Genomic DNA, 20,778 nt, shown 5'->3' with positions numbered 1-20,778 from the left:
CATATCCACAAAAAGTTCAAAGATGATGATTTGGTCATGTCACAGTCACCTCTGTAACATCCCTGATGCATAATTTGCTATCAAAGCATCATATATTGAACCATATTCATGCAATTTGTTCAAGAATCAAAGGGTTGTGGGTGTCGTTGAAGGCGTGACTCAGTAAATACGATCGCTTCAATTTCATACAGCTGATTTTTTCCTTGTCTTTTTTTTAGAGTGTCTCTGTCATGTTGTGGCTAAGGCTTATAAACTGGTAGTTGGCTTGTATATTCAATTATTCATATTCTTTTCTTTGCATAACAATCGCCAATTGTTCTCGGAAGGGTATATCCAAAACAGAACCACAAAAAGTTCAATGATGATGATTTGGTCATGTCACAGTCACCTCTGTAACATCCCTGATGTATAATTTGCTATCAAAGCATCATATATGGAACCATATTCATGCAATTTGTTCAAGTATCCAACAGTTGTGGGTGTGGCTGTGGGCGTCACCCAGTAATTAGGGTAGCTTCAATTTCATACAACTGATTTTTTTTCCTTGTTTTTTTTCTACATTGTCTCTGTTATGTTGTGGAAAAGGTTTATATGCACTGGTAGAAGGCTTGTCTATTCAATTATCAATATACATTGATGTTATGCCTTCTTTTTCTTCAACTTGCTGACATACACTACCAGTTGAACACAAAAAGAAACAAACAAAAAAATTTTTTTTAGAAGTGCTGTCAAATTCATCTGCTATCAGTTAGCAAACGCCTGATCTGTGTTATAAAGTTTACAAGCCCTTTTACAAGCAATAACTAACAGTATAAGTAGGTTATACCAAAATAACTCCCTAAAATTTCAGTTTACTAGACAGTACAGTACCGTCGCTCAAAAATATCAAATGCAGCGACCACAGCGACCCAGTTTTTTCGCTTCATTGCGTCTTGGTGTTCACACTGATTCAGTCAACAGTCGAATTATTTTAAAATTCGCACAATTTCGGGAGTTATGGAAATTTTAAATAGGGTACCTATGGCTTGGAAGCTATTTTAGTAGGGGTGGTTACATTTTTGGATATAACTACTCCAAAACATGGAGTTATTGAACTGGAAAAGCGATGATTGTGTAGAGTATGAATTTGTATATGATTTTTGTGTTTTAATTTTTAGTCTAGCGTTTGTAGATAAAAAGTTATAGCTTCCTGAACTTAAACAATGAAAAATCTTCAATTGTTGATTATAGGGCGTGGCGCTTAAAGGCTTATATTATTTTAGTTGTGGTTGTGTGATGTGACCGCGTTTGACATGTGAGCGATTGTTTTGAGCGTGTGAAATGGTGCCGTAACTGCATTACAAAGCGGTGTGTAGAACGGCGTCCAAGCGGGATGCTGCTGTGAAAAACCATTGGTTCAATTATACCATCTTTTTTTTCATAATCTGTGCTGTTTGGTTCAACATACTGTAGTGTTACCTTGCGTCGTAAAAAATTACGTAAAAGCAGTACATGCCTTAACTATGTAAAACAGTACATGCTTTTTGTTAAAGAATACGTACAGCCAATAGCAACAACTTCAATTTGTACTTATAATAACGCTGGCGGGGCCGAGAAATGCAAGGCAAGATTGACATCCTTAAAAAATTATCAACGTAACTTGTCACTTTCACTTGTCGGTTTCGTGTTCATTACAGGGAAATCCCTGTAGTCGTGCTCGATTATTCCAGTAGTGTAAACACCGTGTGTCCCAGACTGTGCTGTACCGTGCCATACTGTGTTCGTGTGTAAACGGGCCTTAAGAGCATTTTGTTTTTTGGTAGATTTGGCAAAAGACCGAGAATTTTGATAGTTTAGGACGTGTGTAGCATTGCCGAAGCACGTCGTGCACGAAACAAACGTTTTGTTGATGGAATATGTTTTGCTTGCTTTTTAACATACCTCTATACAATGCCTTGATAACTATTTTAGTTCAGAAGGAATGATATTTCCAACAAACATGTCTGAAAAGCTATTTCAACCATATCACGACGAACCGGGGAAATCCCGTTTCGCCCGTCCGTGAGGTGGCAACGTTGTGTTGATTTACAATTATTGACAGACATTGTAAATACTTTCACCACTTTTGATGAAGGCTTTAAATCGTAAATAACAGGAAAGTAATTATTCCAAACCGACTTTATTCCACAAATCCTTACATTTTCCATGTTAGTAGCGAAAACTTCACCATTTTGCATGTTTGTTATCATCATGGTATTTGTAGGGCGTTACTTAAAACGTCTATACTAACACTGCCATATATCTGACTCCTGATAAATGGGCTGCTATCAAACACAAAGTCAATCGATCAGTTTAATATATAATAAACAAGCGCACGAGGATTAACAATAACTCGTTACAAACCACGCGTACAAAAAGTCTCTGTCCTATATGTCCTTTGTCCTCTGTCCCTTCGTGTCTTTTTTAGGCAAAAGACATGTGGCCTATATAGAAAATGCATACCGGGTTATTTGAGTTCGGATTACCACGTGACTCATTTAAAAAGGCGGCTTGTTGCTGGAAGTGTCAACGAACGAATAGCACGTTCGCCGTAAATCAGTTTAACTTGGTTTACAGCGTGATTATTATCCGACGTTAATGAAAAAAACGGTTGATGCCAGAAAAACACAACATAATAATTGCAATTATGACGTCGACACTACTTATTATTACATTTTGTGTGTTTCGGATCCCACTTCTTCCATAGAATTATGTCAACGTGTCAATTAGACAACATATTCCGTTTTATCATTCCTTGTATATCATGTCGTTGTTGTAATATCGCATGCAACCGTTTCCATGCTTTATGTTGATAATTCATGTAAATATAAACATTGATCCATCAGATTTGACAGTTGATTTCTGATTCGAGGATGTCAGTAAATTTGATTCAGTTCAGTTTGGCTTTCTCCGATAAACCCCAAAAATGCAGTCACGCCAATTCACCGCAAATATTTACAGAAATGCGCGGATATCTCGGCGCCATTTCACCAACTTATGGGAAAGGTTTAATGTGAGGGTAAATTGTGTAACAAGGTTTCTTGTCAACACCCAGGTCCTTATTGAAACCCAAATGATGACGTCACGGCCGTGGGCGTTCGAGTGGCGTCTGTCACGTGTTTTATTTGTGTTGTTGTTTTTGTCTGTTCAGTTACCTGCCTACCTCTGCGCACACCTTGCTGCAACTCATTCTTACTTGACACTGATGATGAACACAGTGGTGTTTGAAACGTTTGCTTCGGCATGAGTAGCATACTAGCTTTGGCTTTCCTTTACAAATCATTTTCTTGTCGCCTCCCAAGGTTAGACCTTATACACTCTTGTGTAATAAACAAACTTAACACAGCAGTTTGTGGAGGACACAGACGCGTCTGATGCATCTGCCGGTTGCATTCCATGGCAGAATGTAGATGGCATGGAGAGAGTGAAGTTTTGTAGAATTGTTCACGGGGATTTTGATAAAAATTGAATTACAGAAGTAGACCTTGATTTGACTTGTCGAGTTAGGACCGCCTCTTGTCTACGCAATCGGGTCAAAAAAAGTATTTTGCCCCCAGGTCGGAGATTATTTTAGTTAAAAAGTCTTCAAAAGTGTCGATTGGTTTGTGAAAAAGTAAATCACAAAAACCTCATGCAATTTGCAATTCAATGTTGTCCCCAAGCCTTTTTCTGTGCAATGGTAAAAACATTTTTGTCGAGAAAGTTGCTTTGGTTGCCCCCTGGGAGTTGTTACTGCTATCCTATAGGGCATAATATCCTCCTAAAGGCTCCTCAGATCTTGCTGTGTTTTGTCCAATGCAGCTGTAATTATTGTTTTTTTTTCTTTGAATATTTAGTACTAGTGTGCCTTCATAGGTCATAAGCCACAGGAAATGTTTTTGAAAAGGGTTTCCACCTTCGCGACCCATCAGCAAGTCTGCCAAGAAAGTCTCGGTCTGACATCATGTTGGTTCGTATCGTCATCAGTGTTTATTTCTTGGATCTAACTAAGTTCTAAGACCAAATGCATGGACTCTGAGACGAAACTGCGATCTCTGTGATCCATGAGACCACATGTTAGGATCTAGGAGACCAAATGTTGTAACCCAAGAAACCACAATGCGATCTGAGTTGGACCGAATGTTAGGATATGTTTATTTGTGGAAAGTGTCGCAAATATATAGGAAGATATCACAGATGACGCGGAAACAAAGAGATAATTGCTGCGATTACGCGACAAAGCAGACTTAGAAGAAGTAGCGAAAGTTGAATGACGTAACGCAAGTGAGATAACCAGCGATGGCGTCAGAAAGACGGGTATAAATGTAAAAGAGTAGAAAACAGTTTTGAAAGTTTAAACAAAATATTAAAATGTTTCAAAGCATGACAAGCTGAATTTACATTCTTTGGCAAAAACGCAAGTTACTCAGTATGTGTATTAATGCTGAAAAGCCTCAAAACTTTAAACAAGAAATCCAAAGCTAATATGCTGCTATACATTATGTGCAAACGTTTCCATCATCAGTGCAACTTGAAAAAGAGTTGCAACCAAGAAAGCGCTGAGGTAGGCAGGCAACTGAACGGGCGAAACATAACAACACTGCAGGGACTCACGTTTGCAGAAAGAAAACACTCCCGACTCCAATGACTATCAAAAGAATATTTGCCACGAACTACCTTTACAACCTTATAATTAGAACAATAATACATACCTCAGACCACTACACGTAGGCGCTCAATGCAGCCTTCTCCCCACTTGTCAAAGTCTACCCTCTGTCATAGTCTGCGCTTAGCTTATTCTCTTTTCGCTCCCCTCTTAGCTTATGGTCGTGGCGATATTTATATCGTGGTCGAAATGAGGAAAAAATATTAATATGGACAGGATTATTAAAACGTCGATTTGATTATTGAACCCAAAGCTGATTTCCATATGTCAGAGATTTACCCATATGTGTGGGAGAAGCGAAGCGATTACCTCGAAATAACATATGCATGTATACGCGGCGGAAATACAGTTTGTCACAATTAACAAAGAATAATATAAAGTTTTGCTGCAGGAGACCCCCGGTTCGAAAATGTTTGCCGGGTGGTTGTAAGGTGTTGTACGTGCGTCATGGATTAGCGTGCTGAGGTTGAATCATTCCGAACATCTTCATCAATCGTAGCATTTAAGCGTACACTTATGGAGATCGTTGACAGGTTGTCGTAATCTGTACAGATACTCGAACAAACAATTTAAATTTCCTAGGCCCAAGTTTCTACATAGGTTTGGCGCGTTAATATGACTTGTCTGGTATATTTCAATTTTTACGTGACAAACAGCTTCGGTTTTGTTGCAATGAAGCAAGTGACATTTAATTTAAGCGCAAAACAACAAGGACAAAATCCTGAGGATAGTTTACAAATAATAATAGCTTTGCGTATTGTCATGTGTCAAAAGTTCAAATCAACAGTGAAAAAATATCAAACATGTCTTTAGTAATTTCCAGGAATGGCATTCGATACAGTCCACTAATCAAATTAAATCAAATCATGTTTATTTTGCAATAAAAGCAACTACGCGTAAGAACAATATACAAAGAAATTAAATGGCATGGGCAACGATAAAACCATAAAGGTTATGAGCAATGCATGGCTTCAGGCTCAGTAAACAAGTGTATGGCGTCTGGTCACTTGCGAAGTGGAGGCGTCAGTTGCCCCGTGCGACTAGCAGTCTCGTGCTGCTCTTCGGACTCGTTGTCCGGTATAGTGAAAGAGATGTGTGCATTGAGTGAATGCGTCGCGACCAGCGCGATAGCCCTGTGATTGCTCACTGAAAACACCATTCTGTATAAATGTAATTATCCTGTTGTTTTCCTATTGACAAGTTGATCAATTTATACAAAAGTTTACGTTTTGGAATTAAACATGACAACCACAAATCTAAAATCATTGTTATACCGTATCCTACATCACAGACAACAAATAGGGTTATCCGCTGATCTTCTGGCATATACGTGCTGTATTTTACGACGTTTCGTCTGCCATGCGGCGAGACTTCATCAACAGGAATTTCAGGATTATCCACGTCCGATGTTAAGTCAATTTCAATTTCGAGTACTCAGTCCCGCAAGAAGCCGTTAGTCCCGCAATAAAAATTTTTAGTTATATCCGCACGACATTATATGAGGTTGGCATAACATGACGTAATCATTAAAATGCTGGTTAGGCATTACCTAACAATGATCCACATTTACTTGCGTTATGTCAGAGATTTTCCCCATATGTGTGGGTGTAGCAAAGCGATTACCTCGAAATAACATATGCGCATGTACGCGACCTAATTACGATACACAAAGAATAACAAAGAATAATATAAAGTTTGATGCAACACCTCAGAACTTAATTTGGGGGATTTCATACTGATACGGATCCCATAGTGTTTAATACTGATGAGTGCATATACAACTACAGATGGTGCCCATAAAACCATTGGAGCGTGCAATACTACAAATTAACTTTGTGGAATTTCAGATAAAATAAATATTTTAATAATTCCATTCAATATTTTAACGATTGTGGTTATTCCCCTGCGGGGAGTTTTACCGCGATAAAATGAGTTGAAGAAAGAAAAGTTTAAAATTTTCTCCGATTCCACGTTCGTATAATGAATAACCTTAAAGTGTTTCTCGAAATTGTTGATCGAACTCTTGATCTAAGGACGACTTTGGAAAGATATCGCGCTAAAAAATATGGTAAGTGTTTGTCTAGAGCAGGGAACTCTTTGTTACGGAACTTGATGTGAATTTGTGAATATGTTTTTCTCCGGCATATTTATAAATTTTTTGCATATGCAGAACGGCAGATCTTATTAGCAGCAACTCGACAGACTGTAAGTTTGCAAAACAATAATTGACAAAATTGAGCAACAACTGCAAAGCTCCCAAATCACTGTAGCAATTTTACACAACAAAAGTTTGATTTCCTGCCATATCTTCACAGACCTCCTATGCACAACCCAGTCTGGAACCTCGGTCTAGAGTGCACCTTTTTAATATTCTGCTTCAGTATTACCTTACAAAAAATTTTGCTGAGTGCGAATTTGAAATGTTTAAACTGTGACACATAAACATGAAAAAATGAACGTGTGTTATGTTTCAGAAAGCTTGCTACAGCCATGGGTAACAGAAAGACATAAGTTGAGTTTGACAAAAAACAGGGTTTGGATGAAATCAAAAACTGGGATTGAGTCACAAGGAACAAGAATTTCATCTGCTGGAAAGAATCGACATGCCTCAGTCTCAAAACAAAAAACAAACCGGGAAAAGAACAAAGAAATTGTGGATTTAAAGGCAGATTGAGTGTCCTCTGTAGTTATAACAGAGGCCCCTGTAGCGCAAAATTCAACAGCTAAATCTAACGAGGCACCAGAGTGCACTGTAGTCACAAAGTCTCTTTTGGAAGTAGTCAAAGAAAGTAACTCCCTTAACAAGTGTCAAAAGCTGAAACTGATGCAGGCAAAATTAAAAGTCGATTCAGATGATTTAAGTGATCCTGCATGCTCTGAAGAAAGTAGGTTTATATCAGCTCTGTATAGCAGGAAGCAAAAGGTGAATCTCATCACGAACGATGCAGCCTTAACTAATATGAACAGAATTTCAAAGAAATTGCACAATTTCAGAGCTGTCTTAAATCGCAAAGAATCCCTGTCCAGATACCAAGACACTGGTGTAAAACTGTACTTTGAGCGCAAGCTGTACAAACAAGTTGCAGACTGTCTCGACACACTTTCAACACAGTTTAATGATGTTAGGAATGCCAAGATACTCTGTCAAAAACATCCACCTTCTGAAGATCCAACAGTTCCTACCAACATTTTTTCAAGTCCTTTCCATCTTACATTTAAACATGTGAAGTTGTAACTTTGTATCGAGTTGAAAGTGACCTTATTTGGAATTTTATACATCTGACATTTAAAGGACGGATTCATGAGACCTTAATTCCATGGCTTCTTGGTCAACAACCATGGATGTACGGGAGCATTCGGCACCATGTTTTTATGTTTGGCTTAAGATGTACAGCTCTTAAGACACATGTTCAAAATGTCTTTATCGATGTTGGGCCAGTGCACTAGTGTTCCAGCCAGTTGTTTTATGGACAGCATGCGAAATGCCTGAAATGCAAAATAACGTAGTTTAGTTGGAACCCCGATGAGGCCCAAATTAAAGTCTTTTGGAATGTTAAATCATATTTTTTTATATTTTATATTTGAAAAGATGGGACAGATTTGTCGGTCCCTCCAGAGCAGCGCAGGTTGATATACTTGCAGTATTTATTGAACTTTTCGCTTACATGGAGAACTTCGTTTTGTTGTTTAAATTCGTGTTCAATCTTTTAACCGAAAGGTAGCAGTTGGGTCTACAATTATCTTTCGCTAATAAATCAACTCAATATCGACTTCACGAAGGAACAGCAGGCTGTGCTTTGTCCTGCGAGTGCTGATGCTGATATAGCTGACCATTCATGTGATTTGTGTGTTTTTTTGGCTTTTGTGTGATATGGTTTAACAGCTGTTTTGCGTCATATTAATCTCAAGTGACTTGGTCGCTTTGAGACTTTAAGTTTTCCCATGTGACTGTCCTTCATCGTCTTTCAGTAACCGACCTTTCTTTGTAACTTTCCGCGTGCGTTTAGCTGAGGACCGAGGCAGGGCAGGGCAGCTGTACTGTGCTCATCTCAGTTCATCGGTTTTGTGATTTGGTTCTGCTCAATTTTGTCTGTGCGTTTGGGCGTAAATTCACTCAGTTTGGCGTTGGTATAATTGCGCATGTTAATTTCGTGACCAAAATTGTTCATTTTGAATGAATATTGTTGGAATGTTTGCATCAAGTTTCAATTAAAGTCAGGTTAGGAAAACACAACAATTAGAACTCACGTGCAATCTTATGTCAAATGCGTTAATCAAATAGGATTTCCCATCGATCATAAATAATATTGTTAAGTACCGGATTGAGGCTCATAATTGGCATATAAGTCGCAACACATGTAAAACTTGTATATTTAAGCGGCTTTTGCCACCGTCCAAGTCATCCAACATATTTATTTCATCTCAATTCAGTGTCAACCATTAGTATTCAGATAGAACAGCTTAAATTGCACTGAGTTCAACTGCGTCTTGTTCCATAACCAACCCAAACGCACCGATTAAAGGGAGCGAGAATTCAAAGCCAGAAAAAATGCATATTTTATATTTGAAAAGATGGGACAGATTTGTCGGTCCCTCCAGAGCAGCGCAGGTTGATATACTTGCAGTATTTATTGAACTTTTCGCTTACATGGAGAACTTCGTTTTGTTGTTTAAATTCGTGTTCAATCTTTTAACCGAAAGGTAGCAGTTGGGTCTACAATTATCTTTCGCTAATAAATCAACTCAATATCGACTTCATGAAGGAACAGCAGGCTGTGCTTTGTCCTGCGAGTGCTGATGCTGATAGTGTCCACAAGCAACGGTTCCCGGAGCATGAAGTTGGATTCTTATCGTTACGCCCCAAGGGAGGGCAAATTCACTCAGTAGGGGACAATTTACATTACATCAAATCTCCAAGTAACTAGTGGTGACGGACTTAACACTGAATATGTTAAATTGGAGGCCATTTTATCCCAAAACCCTCAAATATGGTTGTTTGCCGTAATGTTGTGTTCATTATTCTGGAAGCAATGGTAAGTGATCATCAATGCAGGCAAAACTACTTCGGACTGTTGGTAATCTGATGAACGTCATACTCTGAAAAAACAAAATATCGGTAAGATGCGCCTTCCTGTGCTCCAGCTAGCTTCACCAAAGCAGATACAACAATAACCAATCCATTGATATATATATGTGTGTGTGTGTGACCAAATCAACCAGTGGGAAAGAGTGTTTGACAACTTGTTACCTCTGTGCACATCTTTTAGGTGGGGCGAAAAGTAAAATTTAGATGATGGCGACCACAGTGTTCGCCTGTTCATCGAAGCGCGTCATTGCCTTTCTCGTGTTGCGGTTGCCGCCTCATGAACGAGTGTTTTGCTTGTCTCAAGTTTGACTGCGCAACTTAATAAAGCATCAACCACTTTGAGACCATCGATTGAACCTGTATCTTCCCCTGCCTAAACATACAGTTGGTTGGTTGATTAGCCGGTGCAAGAAGTGCTGTGTATGACCCGTTAGTCTTGAGATGTGCGTTGAGCTGTACGGTTGTTTTTAGTGTCGGGCGTTTACTGGAATTGTAAAGTTTGGGCTTCGCAGCCAAGGCATTGCAGCCGAGCTGGATTGTCAGGCGACCTTCACATGCGTAGAGGATCTCCACCACAGTAATCAGACAACGCAGAAGTAATATCACGCTTTCACTGCCCCCCAAGTGGGGCGATCCTGCCTTGCTATTCGAAAGCATGTATTACTACTGGAATTGTATGTACGTTTTATTGTCGTTTTTAACATTAGTCCGTTTAATAAAGTCAGGCGCCCATTTAGTGAAACCAGTGCAACTCCATTTGCCCCACAACCACATTCCTTCACGCCTCACTACAAACTTCTATTGACTTCACGCTCAGCGCCAACGAAGCATTTCCCCACTTTTTTGCAGTTTTGTGTCGTGACGTCAATTGTGTTGCCAACGTTCTATAGGATGTTGAGCGATTGTAGTCATTATATTAATATAAGACAAAGCATTAAAAGGTTTATTTTTTGGTATCTGAATATTTGCGTTTGTAAGAGTTTGTTTGAAAGCATAGGATTAGGAAAAGAAACAACGCATAAGTTCTTTAATATTAGCGATCCGTCATCCGCCTGGTTTTGTTAAAGTGAGAAAAGAAATTCACCTGAAAACCAGGAGCAAGATACGAAAATATTTGTGTGTAATATTTCATTTGAATATGTACATGTTGTAACGTGATTTTGCATTACATGTCAACGGTTGCATTAATGGACTTAAGGTTGCATGGCCAGTTGTCATTTTGGCGTCTCACTCCACTGGGTTGGGTAATTGGTATTTTTAGATCGTCTTGGCAAGCGGGTTTCATTTCAAAATTTAGCGATAGCAACAGCTGACCATTCATGTGATTTGTGTCTTTTTTTGGCTTTTGTGTGATATGGTTTAACAGCTGTTTTGCGTCATATTAATCTCATGTGACTTGGTCGCTATGAGACTTTAAGTTTTCCCATGTGACTGTCCTTCATCGTCTTTCAGTAACCGACCTTTCTTTGTAACTTTCCGTGTGCGTTTAGCTGAGGACCGAGGCAGGGCAGGGCAGGGCAGCGCTGCTGTACTGTGCTCATCTCAGTTCATCGGTTTTGTGATTTGGTTCTGTTCAATTTTGTCTGTGCGTTTGGGCGTAAATTCACTCAGTTTGGCGTTGGTATAATTGCGCATGTTAATTTCGTGTCCAAAATTGTTCATTTTAAATGAATATTGTTGGAATGTTTGCATCAAGTTTCAATTAAAGTCAGGTTAGGAAAACACAACAATTAGAACTCACGTGCGATCTTATGTCAAATGCGTTAATCAAATAGGATTTCCCATCGATCATAAATAATATTGTTAAGTACCGGATTGAGGCTCATAATTGGCATATAGGTCGCAACACATGTAAAACTTGTATATTTAAGCGGCTTTTGCCACCGTCCAAGTCATCCAACATATTTATTTCATCTCAATTCAGTGTCAACCATTAGTATTCAGATAGAACAGCTTAAATTGCACTGAGTTTAACTGCGTCTTGTTCCATAACCAACCCAAACGCACCGATTAAAGGGAGCGAGAATTCAAAGCCAGAATAAATGCAGGTTTTACGAACTCTTGCAAACGAGCGCACGCACTTAGGTATTTGAACCGACTTCCTTTGCATGGATGTATTTTGATACGCCGTGTTTTCGTATCAGTGACGTTATTCGGTCCTCGGAAATTCAAAGGTCTCCGGCAACTTGAAGGAGGTTTTAAGCAAGTCACAGTTGCGTCGTGATTACTGCATTGAGTTTGCTCGGGTCTGTGTGGTTGGAAACGCAACGTGATCCAGTTCAGATCAAGCTTGTATTGTAGCTGACCGTGGTTTGAAGTCACTTGTGCTTGGACAAGTTATAACTGATAGAGTTGAAGGTGAAGTTAAAACCAAGTAGAGATGCCAGATGTAATTTGCGATGGATAACTCGCCTGCAAAACTCGTTTACAAAGATATGTTTGTTCCTTTATTATCAGAAAACAACTTTAATCATAAACAAATATTCTCAACACTTTCTGTGCGGCTGACTTATATCTGCATCAAAAGATCTTTAGCGCATATTGTTAATTGACGTGGAAGTACGTCAAACTTTCTAAAAAGACCAAGCGGTCCACGTGATGAATGCGTGATCGGCGCGTGTCTAGGTCGGCGCATTGCGATCACTAAGGCATTACGTGACTTGTGGCAGGTGGCTTTTTACAACGCGTGACGTAAAAAATCAGTGACTTCTGTATCGCAACAATTGACAAATCAGTTTGTCCTAACAAAGTTTTGTGGTGTATTTGGCAACGATGTACATAACAACAGCATTCTTTTCATTGCGTTCGTTTGCTGATGTTGTTGAGACCTCAGTAGACGGGATAATGCAGTTATGCGCAATTAACAATCAACAAACTCACGCACTGAGCACTTCCTTGCATAATTGCTGGCCGCACTGAAAGTTTTACATTAAGTAACGTAACATTGGTCAACAGTTTAAGGTTGGATTATGCGCAACTTTTATTTAAACTCCACATTTATCATTTGCATTATTTTCATATTTGTTTCATCTACGCAGCATAAATGTGTATTGATTTTCGCCAGCAGGTCTCAGTGAATCTTCGATATTTTCAGTGTAGTTGTTAATTAGGTAATTTTGGTGCAAATTTAACATTGATGTTTACTTTGTTAATTTCCATGTGATGACTGAGCAACTATTTACAGATTTTCAAAGTCTAGCTTGTTTGAAAATGTTGAAATTTATTTTGTTTGGAGTTTTGTTGGTTGGCCATCTTGTTATAACTCACCAACAACAAGTATGCAGAGTTGTTTGTGATGGACAAGAACAAGGATCAGAGATAGAACATTCCGGCTTGAAAGGTGGCAGAGGAGAGACTGGAAGACCAGGAAAGATGGGACCACGTGGACCTCGAGGTCACCGAGGTAAAAAGGGAGACCAAGGACCTGTGGCTGGCAAAGAAGATTTGATGAGACTTGTTACAGGTATAAGATTCTTCTCTAAACACTTTTCGACAAAATTTATTATTGGATAGGAAACTTTAACAAACCAAGCAGTACAGATAGATATTTGATACAAACACAGCAGTACCACAAATCCCCTACACGGTGAACTCTCATAAAATCATATTAAAGTAAATTCATCGAAGATTTTAGTCACAGAGTTGTCGAACAAATTGGATCAATTGCAAGGTCAACTGAGTAACACTTCCAACAGTTTAGTTTCATTTTCATATAAATTGATATCTCACAGATGTGTCAAGATAACAAATGCTAAAACCTTTGCCCGTAACACACGTCATGACTCCCTTCTGCCCCTAGTGGTGTAAATACCTGCGTACTCACCAATCACGTGACAAAACTCAACACATCTAACATTTTATTCACAGAGTTGTCGAACAGAGTGGATCAACTGCAGAGTGAGCAGAACCACACATCTAACAGTTAAGTTCATGCACTAGACATCCAGCGCCCATTCACACATCTAACATTTTATTCACAGAGTTGTCGAACAGAGTGGATGAAATGCAGAGTGAGCAGAACCGCACATCTAACAATTAAGTTCATGCACTTAACATTCAATGTCCACTCACACATGGAACATTTTATTCACAGAGTTGTCGAACAGAGTGGATCAACTGCAGAGTGAGCAGAACCTCACATCTAACAGTTAAGTTCATGCACTTAACATTCAATGTCCACTCACACATCGAACATTTTATTCACAGAGTTGTCGAACAGAGTGGATCAACTGCAGAGTGAGCAGAACCGCACATCTAACAGTTAAGTTCATGCACTTAACATTCAATGCCCACTCACACATGGAACATTTTATTCACAGAGTTGTCGAACAGAGTGGATCAACTGCAAAGTGAGCAGAACCGCACATCTAACAGTTAAGTTCATGCACTTAACATCCAACGCCCATTCACACATCTAACATTATATTCACAGAGTTGTCGAACAGAGTGGATCAAATGCGGAGTAAGCAGAAACGCACATCTAACAGTTAAGTTCATGCACTTAACATCCAACGCCCACACACACATCGAACATTTTATTCACAGAGTTGTCGAACAGAGTGGATCAACTGCAGAGTGAGCAGAACCACACATCTAACAGTTAAGTTCATGCACTTAACATTCAATGTCCACTCACACATCGAACATTATATTCACAGAGTTGTCGAACAGAGTGGATCAACTGCAAGGTCAACTGAGTAACACTTCCAACAGTTGAGTTTTACTTTATTTAAATATAAATCTCACAGATGTGTCAAATTCCAAAAACCTTTGCCCGTAACTCACGTCATGACTCGCTTCTGCCTCTAGTGGTATAGATTGGTGAGATATCTACACCACTAGGAGCAGAAGCGAGTCATGACGTGAGTTACGGGCAAAGGTATTGGCAAACCCAACATATACGTCATCACGTGCGAATCAGAGAGGGTTCCATCTGGCACCGGTATATTCTGGTCATATTGCAGGTCGTGCAAATATTGTGTGGTTTTCTCCGCCTACTTGCTTGTAAATGAGTTTAACTCAATACTTCTACCAATCTGATGAGTTTTAACCGTCTGCAGATCTCTGGAATCTCATGTATGCTGTTCCACGGGTTTCCTGTAAAACTTCAGATATTAAAGGTCGCCAACATCTCGTATCGGGAGATGAAGTTTACTGTGAAGATGGGTGGCAGGTATTCATACTGTGGTAAATATCACTAACACAGGGGGTGGGCAATCCCTGGCACCAGCGCCAAGTTGGTTAAGCGAGGTGATTATGCACGACAAGTAATTTCCGATTTCACACTACAATACTTAACCATACGCCCGGGATTGTGTTGTTTATAAAGGTCAGGAAATTACACACGAAAGTGAAAAGTCATATATTGACATGGAGGTCATCTAACTTTTTTAGACCAATTTACCGAAAATCAGTGTCAAGTGTTTTACTTAATAAATACCAGGTGTTCCAGCGTCGTTATGATGGATCTGTTAGTTTCGATAGAGATTGGGTGGATTACAAGAACGGGTTTGGGGATCTATCAACAGAATTTTGGATGGGTTTGTATTCCAATAAAGCAATCCTTAACCAAGTACAAATGTTGCAAAACTTGTATAATGGTTTGTTTTAGTTTAAAATGTACCGCTCTTCTGGCATAAAATATACGTGCTGTATTTTTACGACGTTTCGTCTGCCATGCGGCGAGACTTCATCAGGTATTGATGTCGCAATTTCAAAGTAAACTACACTAAAACATTCAGGACCACAAAAAGCAAAAGGACACGTTGACACCGCTTGTCAGATCACGTGACAGAGGCAAAACACGAAACACTGCGGGAGGCGCAACAGTTACAACAAATTGTTATAAACTGCAGGAAAGTAAACACATTGTTCTTTGTCGTTGACGCATCCGCTGTTTTTGTGAATGTGAAGCGACTCAAGAATGCTAAAATAATCGCTCCTTTTGTTGGGCAATATTCCGCACCATGTGAAAAACTCACTCGAGTTTGCAGTCGAGGTACGGAGCTTACGAGTGGAGCAACATGACAGAATGGTATCCTTTGATGTGGTGTCATTGTTCACCAATGTACCGGTATCCCTATCAATCACCACTGTTATGGCACGCTCAAAATATACTGGCAATAACCCGTAAGGATGAAACGCCCACTAGCGGAGCAGTTGTTATTCCCTTCAACCCTGGCCTTAACGAAACATTGCGAAGATTGATGTCGGATTAGGCATTAAAATCTATACTAAGCCCCATACAACGCTTGGCAATGTAATTTCACGACCCATTGCTACGGAGGCTTCCGAGCCAAAGGGAATGGTCTGTTTAATACCATGCAAATATTGCGATGGTATTTACATCGGCGAAACTAAAAGGGCCTTTAAGACGCGACTGAAAGAGCATCGCCGTGATGTCGCATCGAAAGATGCCAGCAAGACTGCGTTGGCCAAGCATGCGGTGACACTGCGACACGAAGTTGCCTTCGATAAAGCCCTTTCCAAGTTCTGGAAAAGGAGTTGGACCACACCAAGCGGCTCTTTCTTGAGTCGTTTCACATTCACAAAAACAGTGGATGCGTCAACGACAAACAACACTGTGTCTACTTTCCGGCAGTTTATAACAATTTGTTGTAACTGTTGCGCCTCCCGCAGTGTTTCGTGTTTTGCCTCTGTCACGTGATCTGACAAGCGGTGTCAACCTGTCCTTTTTCTTTTTGTGCCCCTGAATGTTTTAGTGCAGTTTACTTTGAAATTGCGGTATTAATACCTGATGAAGTCTCGCTGAATGGCAGACGGAACGTCGTAAAAATACAGCACGTATATTTCATGCCAGAAGAGCGGTACATTTTAAATTGCAATATGCCTGTGGCAGCAACAGGAGTTCCAGCTTTGTTTTAGGTTGAATACATTTACTGAACACATTGTTATAACGTGTACACACCCAGTTAAATATACAGGCCTACCAAGTAAAACGTTTCAAGTACGCTTCGTAACAATCCTGGAGTCACTATAACAGTATCAGTTAATTCAATTTAAATTCCAGTGTTTTCAGCAATATTATTACAACCAACAAATTTTATCAGGTTTGGAGAAACTGCATCAAATCACCAGTGCGTCCACTAGATGTCGCCTTCGTGTTGACCTTCAGGATTTTTCCGGAGGTCAAGGATTTGCCGAGTATAGGTAAGACTATGACGTATTTAACGTTTTCAATTTAATGCCTTTGTTCCAACGATAATTTACCTGATGCTGCCAGGTCTTCATAACTAACAAAATCTTAAAAGTCATTAGGGAAATACCCTCCTTATTACGTCAGATTCACAAAATTCGTGTTTTAAGTTTGAAGCAACACAGGATATTCTTGCTGTGTTTCAATGCATTTACTCGGTTCGGAATAATTATGAAAACAAAAAGTTTAGATACCGCACACACATAGGGATGGTAATCAACTCGTAACGACCCCACATCACCGCTTTTAAAGTTTGCGCGATCGCTTGGTCGCGGATTGCCAGGACCGAGCTCAGTGGGGCTCGGGTTGGGTCGAACGTCACCTTTTTGCGCAGTTCAAGCGAAAATGACCACGGCCAAACCGTTTGACAATTGATGGCAGCAATCCAGTGAATATTAGTGCTGTGTCCCGCATCGATATATGGGATGAAAATGGTTATTATATTCTCCATCTAACACCCATGCATAATCCAGTGTTTGAAATTTCGATTTTCTGCCCAACATGCTCGGCCCCCAATGTTTTGAATGAGGCAACAAAAATCCCGTAATCGCGACGTGTAAGACGCTGACACAACTTGATTGTCAGTGTATAAGTTGTATAGTGTAAACACTCTGTGTTCTCTTTGCCCACCCCTGGGTTAGCTGCTGGTCGTTGCGTGGTTGATTGGATATTGTTGGGTCTCTATGCAAGAAAATGGGTGCATTGGCCTGCAGAGTTAATTCCTTAGGCCAGTGGTTCTTACCCGGTGGGAAATTTTAGGGTTGTAGGTGGATAATTAGTCGGCACCGAAATACACAAAAGTAGTCGGAAAAGAAATATAATGATCTGTATTCACTGTGTGTTGAACACTTATTGGTAATTGGTAATGCCATGCGGTAGAAAAAGTTAAGAAAGTATAACAGATATAACGAAAATACAATAATCAAATTCTTAGTTAAAAAATGTAAATACCAGTGGGAAATAAGGATTCCGTTTACACTGGAAGTGGGAAATGAGATAAAAAAGGTTAAGAACCACTTAAAAAAGGTTAAGGAAAATCTGTTGCCCAGACGAGTTTATGCGGTCGTTGTTGCCCAACTCCTTGTGGTAAAATCTTGAGTGCCAAATACTGACCTTTGCCAAAACGTTGCATCTTGACTGGAAAGTTAGATTTATCCGCTTTGTTCTTCAGCTACAATAAAACCTCTTTGTAATCGCCTTAAATGAACGTTTAACCGAGGCACACGTACCCTGCCAGTGACGTAGGATCAGAAATATTAAGAAACTCTGTCGCAAACAACATAGTTAAATGCGGGTTACAGAATAGTCTCGGCAAAAACTCATCTAACTTTTGCTTCTCCTGTAAGATATTCCAAATACATCTTGCAATGTCAGCATCGTATGCTTGATTGACATCTTATTTAAATGGAACAGGTTTCAGGTTGCTTAAAAATTGACCTCCAGTCGTTTGTGAACTTAAAGTTGAAAAATAACTGGGTTTCCTTCTCAAAACTTCTAATCCCACCTTGTGTTTATTGCTTAGTTGACAAATAATTATCCCACACAACACAACACAATGTATGACACATGTCGTTTATTACGTCATAAAGGGTTTTATGTTTAACAATAATTTCCATGAGCAACAAACCAATGTAAGCGGATTGATTTAAAACAACAAATTATCCGTTGTTATTTAAATTACTTTGCATTAAATTAAACATTATGACATTGTTGTTTTCAGTACTTTCAGCATTGGCGATGAAGGAAGTTCTTACACAATTACTATATCCGGATATTCGGGGAACATAGGAGATTCCATGGTTGGGTCGTACAGTATAAACGGGATGAGATTTTCAACACGCAACAGAGACCGTGATGTGTGAGTAATAATGATACAACGTGTCTGATTATATTTCTGTTTTGCTAACGAAGTAAATCGAGTTGAGTCAAAAAACATAAAATGCATTTCCTCAAATAGTTGATTTTCGCTGACAAAGTTAACCGCCCACCCTAAATCAACAATTGTAAAAATCAATTACTCTGAAACAGGGGGTTGCGTTAAAGTTTTAGTTAAACACAAGTTTTAACTGAGTTTAAATAAGTTGTAACACAGATTTGTTGACAACCGACTTAATTATAATTGCAGGTATCGAAGTGTTAATTGTGCTGTGACTTATGGTGGAGCTTGGTGGCATGGTTATTGTTCACATGCCCGCCTCAATGGTCCGTGGTCGAGAACTTCTACTCATGGCAACACTATGAGTTGGTATTATTGGAAAAACTCATGGAGCGGAATAATGAGTTCTAAGATGAAAGTGAAATGCGAATAAATGTTGGGGAGGTTTAAAGTGACGAAAATTAACATTGCGTCGTTAGTAACCATGGCAACGTTGTGTTAATTTACAATTATTGACAGACATTGTAAATACTTTCACCAGTTTTGATAAAGGCTTTAAATCGTAAATAACAGGAAAGCAATTATACCGAACCGAATTTATTCCACAAATCCTTTAGCGAAAACTTTGCCATTTTGCATGTTTGTTATTATCATGGTATTTGTTGGGCGTTACTTAAAACGTCTACACAAATAATAACACTGCCGTATATCTGACTCCTGATAAAAAGGCTGCTATCAAACCCAAAGTCAATCGATCAGTTTAATATATAATAAACAAGCGCACGAGGATTAACAATAACACGTTACAAACCACGCGTACAAAAAGTCTCTGTCCTATATGTCCTTTGTCCTCTGTCCCTTCGTATCTTTTTTACGCAAAAGACATGTGGCCTATATAGAAAATGCATACCGGGTTATTTGAGTTCGGATTACCACGTGACACATTTGAAAAGGCGGCTTGTTGCTGGAAGTGTCAACGAACGAATAGCACGTTCGCCGTAAATCAGTTAAACTTGGTTTACAGCGTGATTATTATCCGACGTTAATAAAAAAACGGTTGATGCCAGAAAAACACAACATAATAATTGCAATTATGACGTCGACACTACTTATTATTACATTTTGTGTGTTTCGGATGCCACTTCTTCCATAGAATTATGTCAACGTGTCAAGTAGATATTGACAACATATTCCGTTTTATCATTCCTTGTATATCATGTCGTTGTTGTAATATCGCATGCAACCGTTTCCATGCTTTATGTTGATAATTCATGTAAATATAAACATTGATCCATCAGATTTGACAGTTGATTTCTGATTCGAGGATGTCAGTAAATTTGATTCAGTTCAGTTTGACTTTCTCTGATAAACCCCAAAAATGCAGTCACGCCAATTCACCGCTAATATTTACAGAAATGTGCGGATATCGCGGCGCCATTTCTCCGACTTATGAGAAACGTTTTATGTGAGGGTAAATTGTGTTATAACAAGGTTTCTTGTCAACACCCAGGTCCTCATTGCAGCCCAAATGATGACGTAACGGCCGTGGGCCTTCGAGTGGCGTCTGTCACGTGTTTCATTTGTGTTGTTGTTTTTGTCTGTTCAGTTACCTGCCTACCTCCGCGCACACCTTGCTGCAACTCATTCTTACTTGGCACTGATGATGAACACAGTGGTGTTGGAAACGTTTGCTTCGGCATGAGTAGCATACTAGCTTTGGCTTTCCTTTACAAATCATTTTCTTGTCACCTCCCAAGGTTCACCTTATACACTCTTGTGTAATAAACAAACTTAACACAGCAGTTTGTGGAGGACACAGACGCGTCTGATGCGTCTGCCGGTTGCATTCCATGGCAGAATGTAAATGGCATGGAGAGAGTGAAGTTTTGTAGAATTGATTCCTGAACTCGAAATGAATTACTCGATAAATAGAATTT

At 39.4% G+C, this 20,778-nt stretch overlaps 1 protein-coding gene and 1 long non-coding RNA gene across 2 annotated transcripts in view; both read left to right on the top strand.

Moving 5' to 3' along the window:
• The window catches only part of LOC145907466 (uncharacterized), a 119,050-nt gene extending 105,160 nt beyond the window's left edge, over positions 1-13,890 (top strand). The window contains exon 3 of the long non-coding RNA XR_014402884.1: positions 13,730-13,890. This is a non-coding gene — a long non-coding RNA (uncharacterized LOC145907466). The remainder of the gene's footprint in view (positions 1-13,729) is intronic.
• A 535-nt stretch (positions 13,891-14,425) lies between these two features.
• LOC145906562 (ryncolin-1-like) lies at positions 14,426-20,123 on the top strand. Its single transcript, XM_082993996.1, has 6 exons — positions 14,426-14,461; positions 14,810-14,922; positions 15,193-15,289; positions 16,820-16,919; positions 18,686-18,823; positions 19,091-20,123. Exons 2-6 carry the CDS (start codon positions 14,824-14,826, stop codon positions 19,272-19,274), a joined length of 618 nt encoding a protein of 205 aa, XP_082850122.1. The 5' UTR covers positions 14,426-14,461; positions 14,810-14,823; the 3' UTR covers positions 19,275-20,123.
• The last annotated feature ends 655 nt before the right edge of the window (positions 20,124-20,778 follow it).

This window comes from Ascidia mentula, chromosome 6, assembly GCF_947561715.1.
Source record: "Ascidia mentula chromosome 6, kaAscMent1.1, whole genome shotgun sequence".
NCBI lineage: Eukaryota > Metazoa > Chordata > Ascidiacea > Phlebobranchia > Ascidiidae > Ascidia > Ascidia mentula.
Note: the sequence above shows the minus strand (reverse complement) of the source record. Positions and strands in the feature narration are given on the sequence as shown.

What these genes read in the sequence shown, in the direction of transcription:
- LOC145906562 (XM_082993996.1), top strand. Translation starts at nt 14,824, where the DNA reads ATGTATGCTGTTCCACGGGTTTCCTGTAAAACTTCAGATATTAAAGGT. An exon ending in CAAGGATTTGCCGAGTATAG is followed by an intron (nt 16,920 to 18,685) that starts GTAAGACTATGA and finishes TGTTGTTTTCAG; the next exon opens with TACTTTCAGCATTGGCGATG. An exon ending in CGCAACAGAGACCGTGATGT is followed by an intron (nt 18,824 to 19,090) that starts GTGAGTAATAAT and finishes TTATAATTGCAG; the next exon opens with GTATCGAAGTGTTAATTGTG.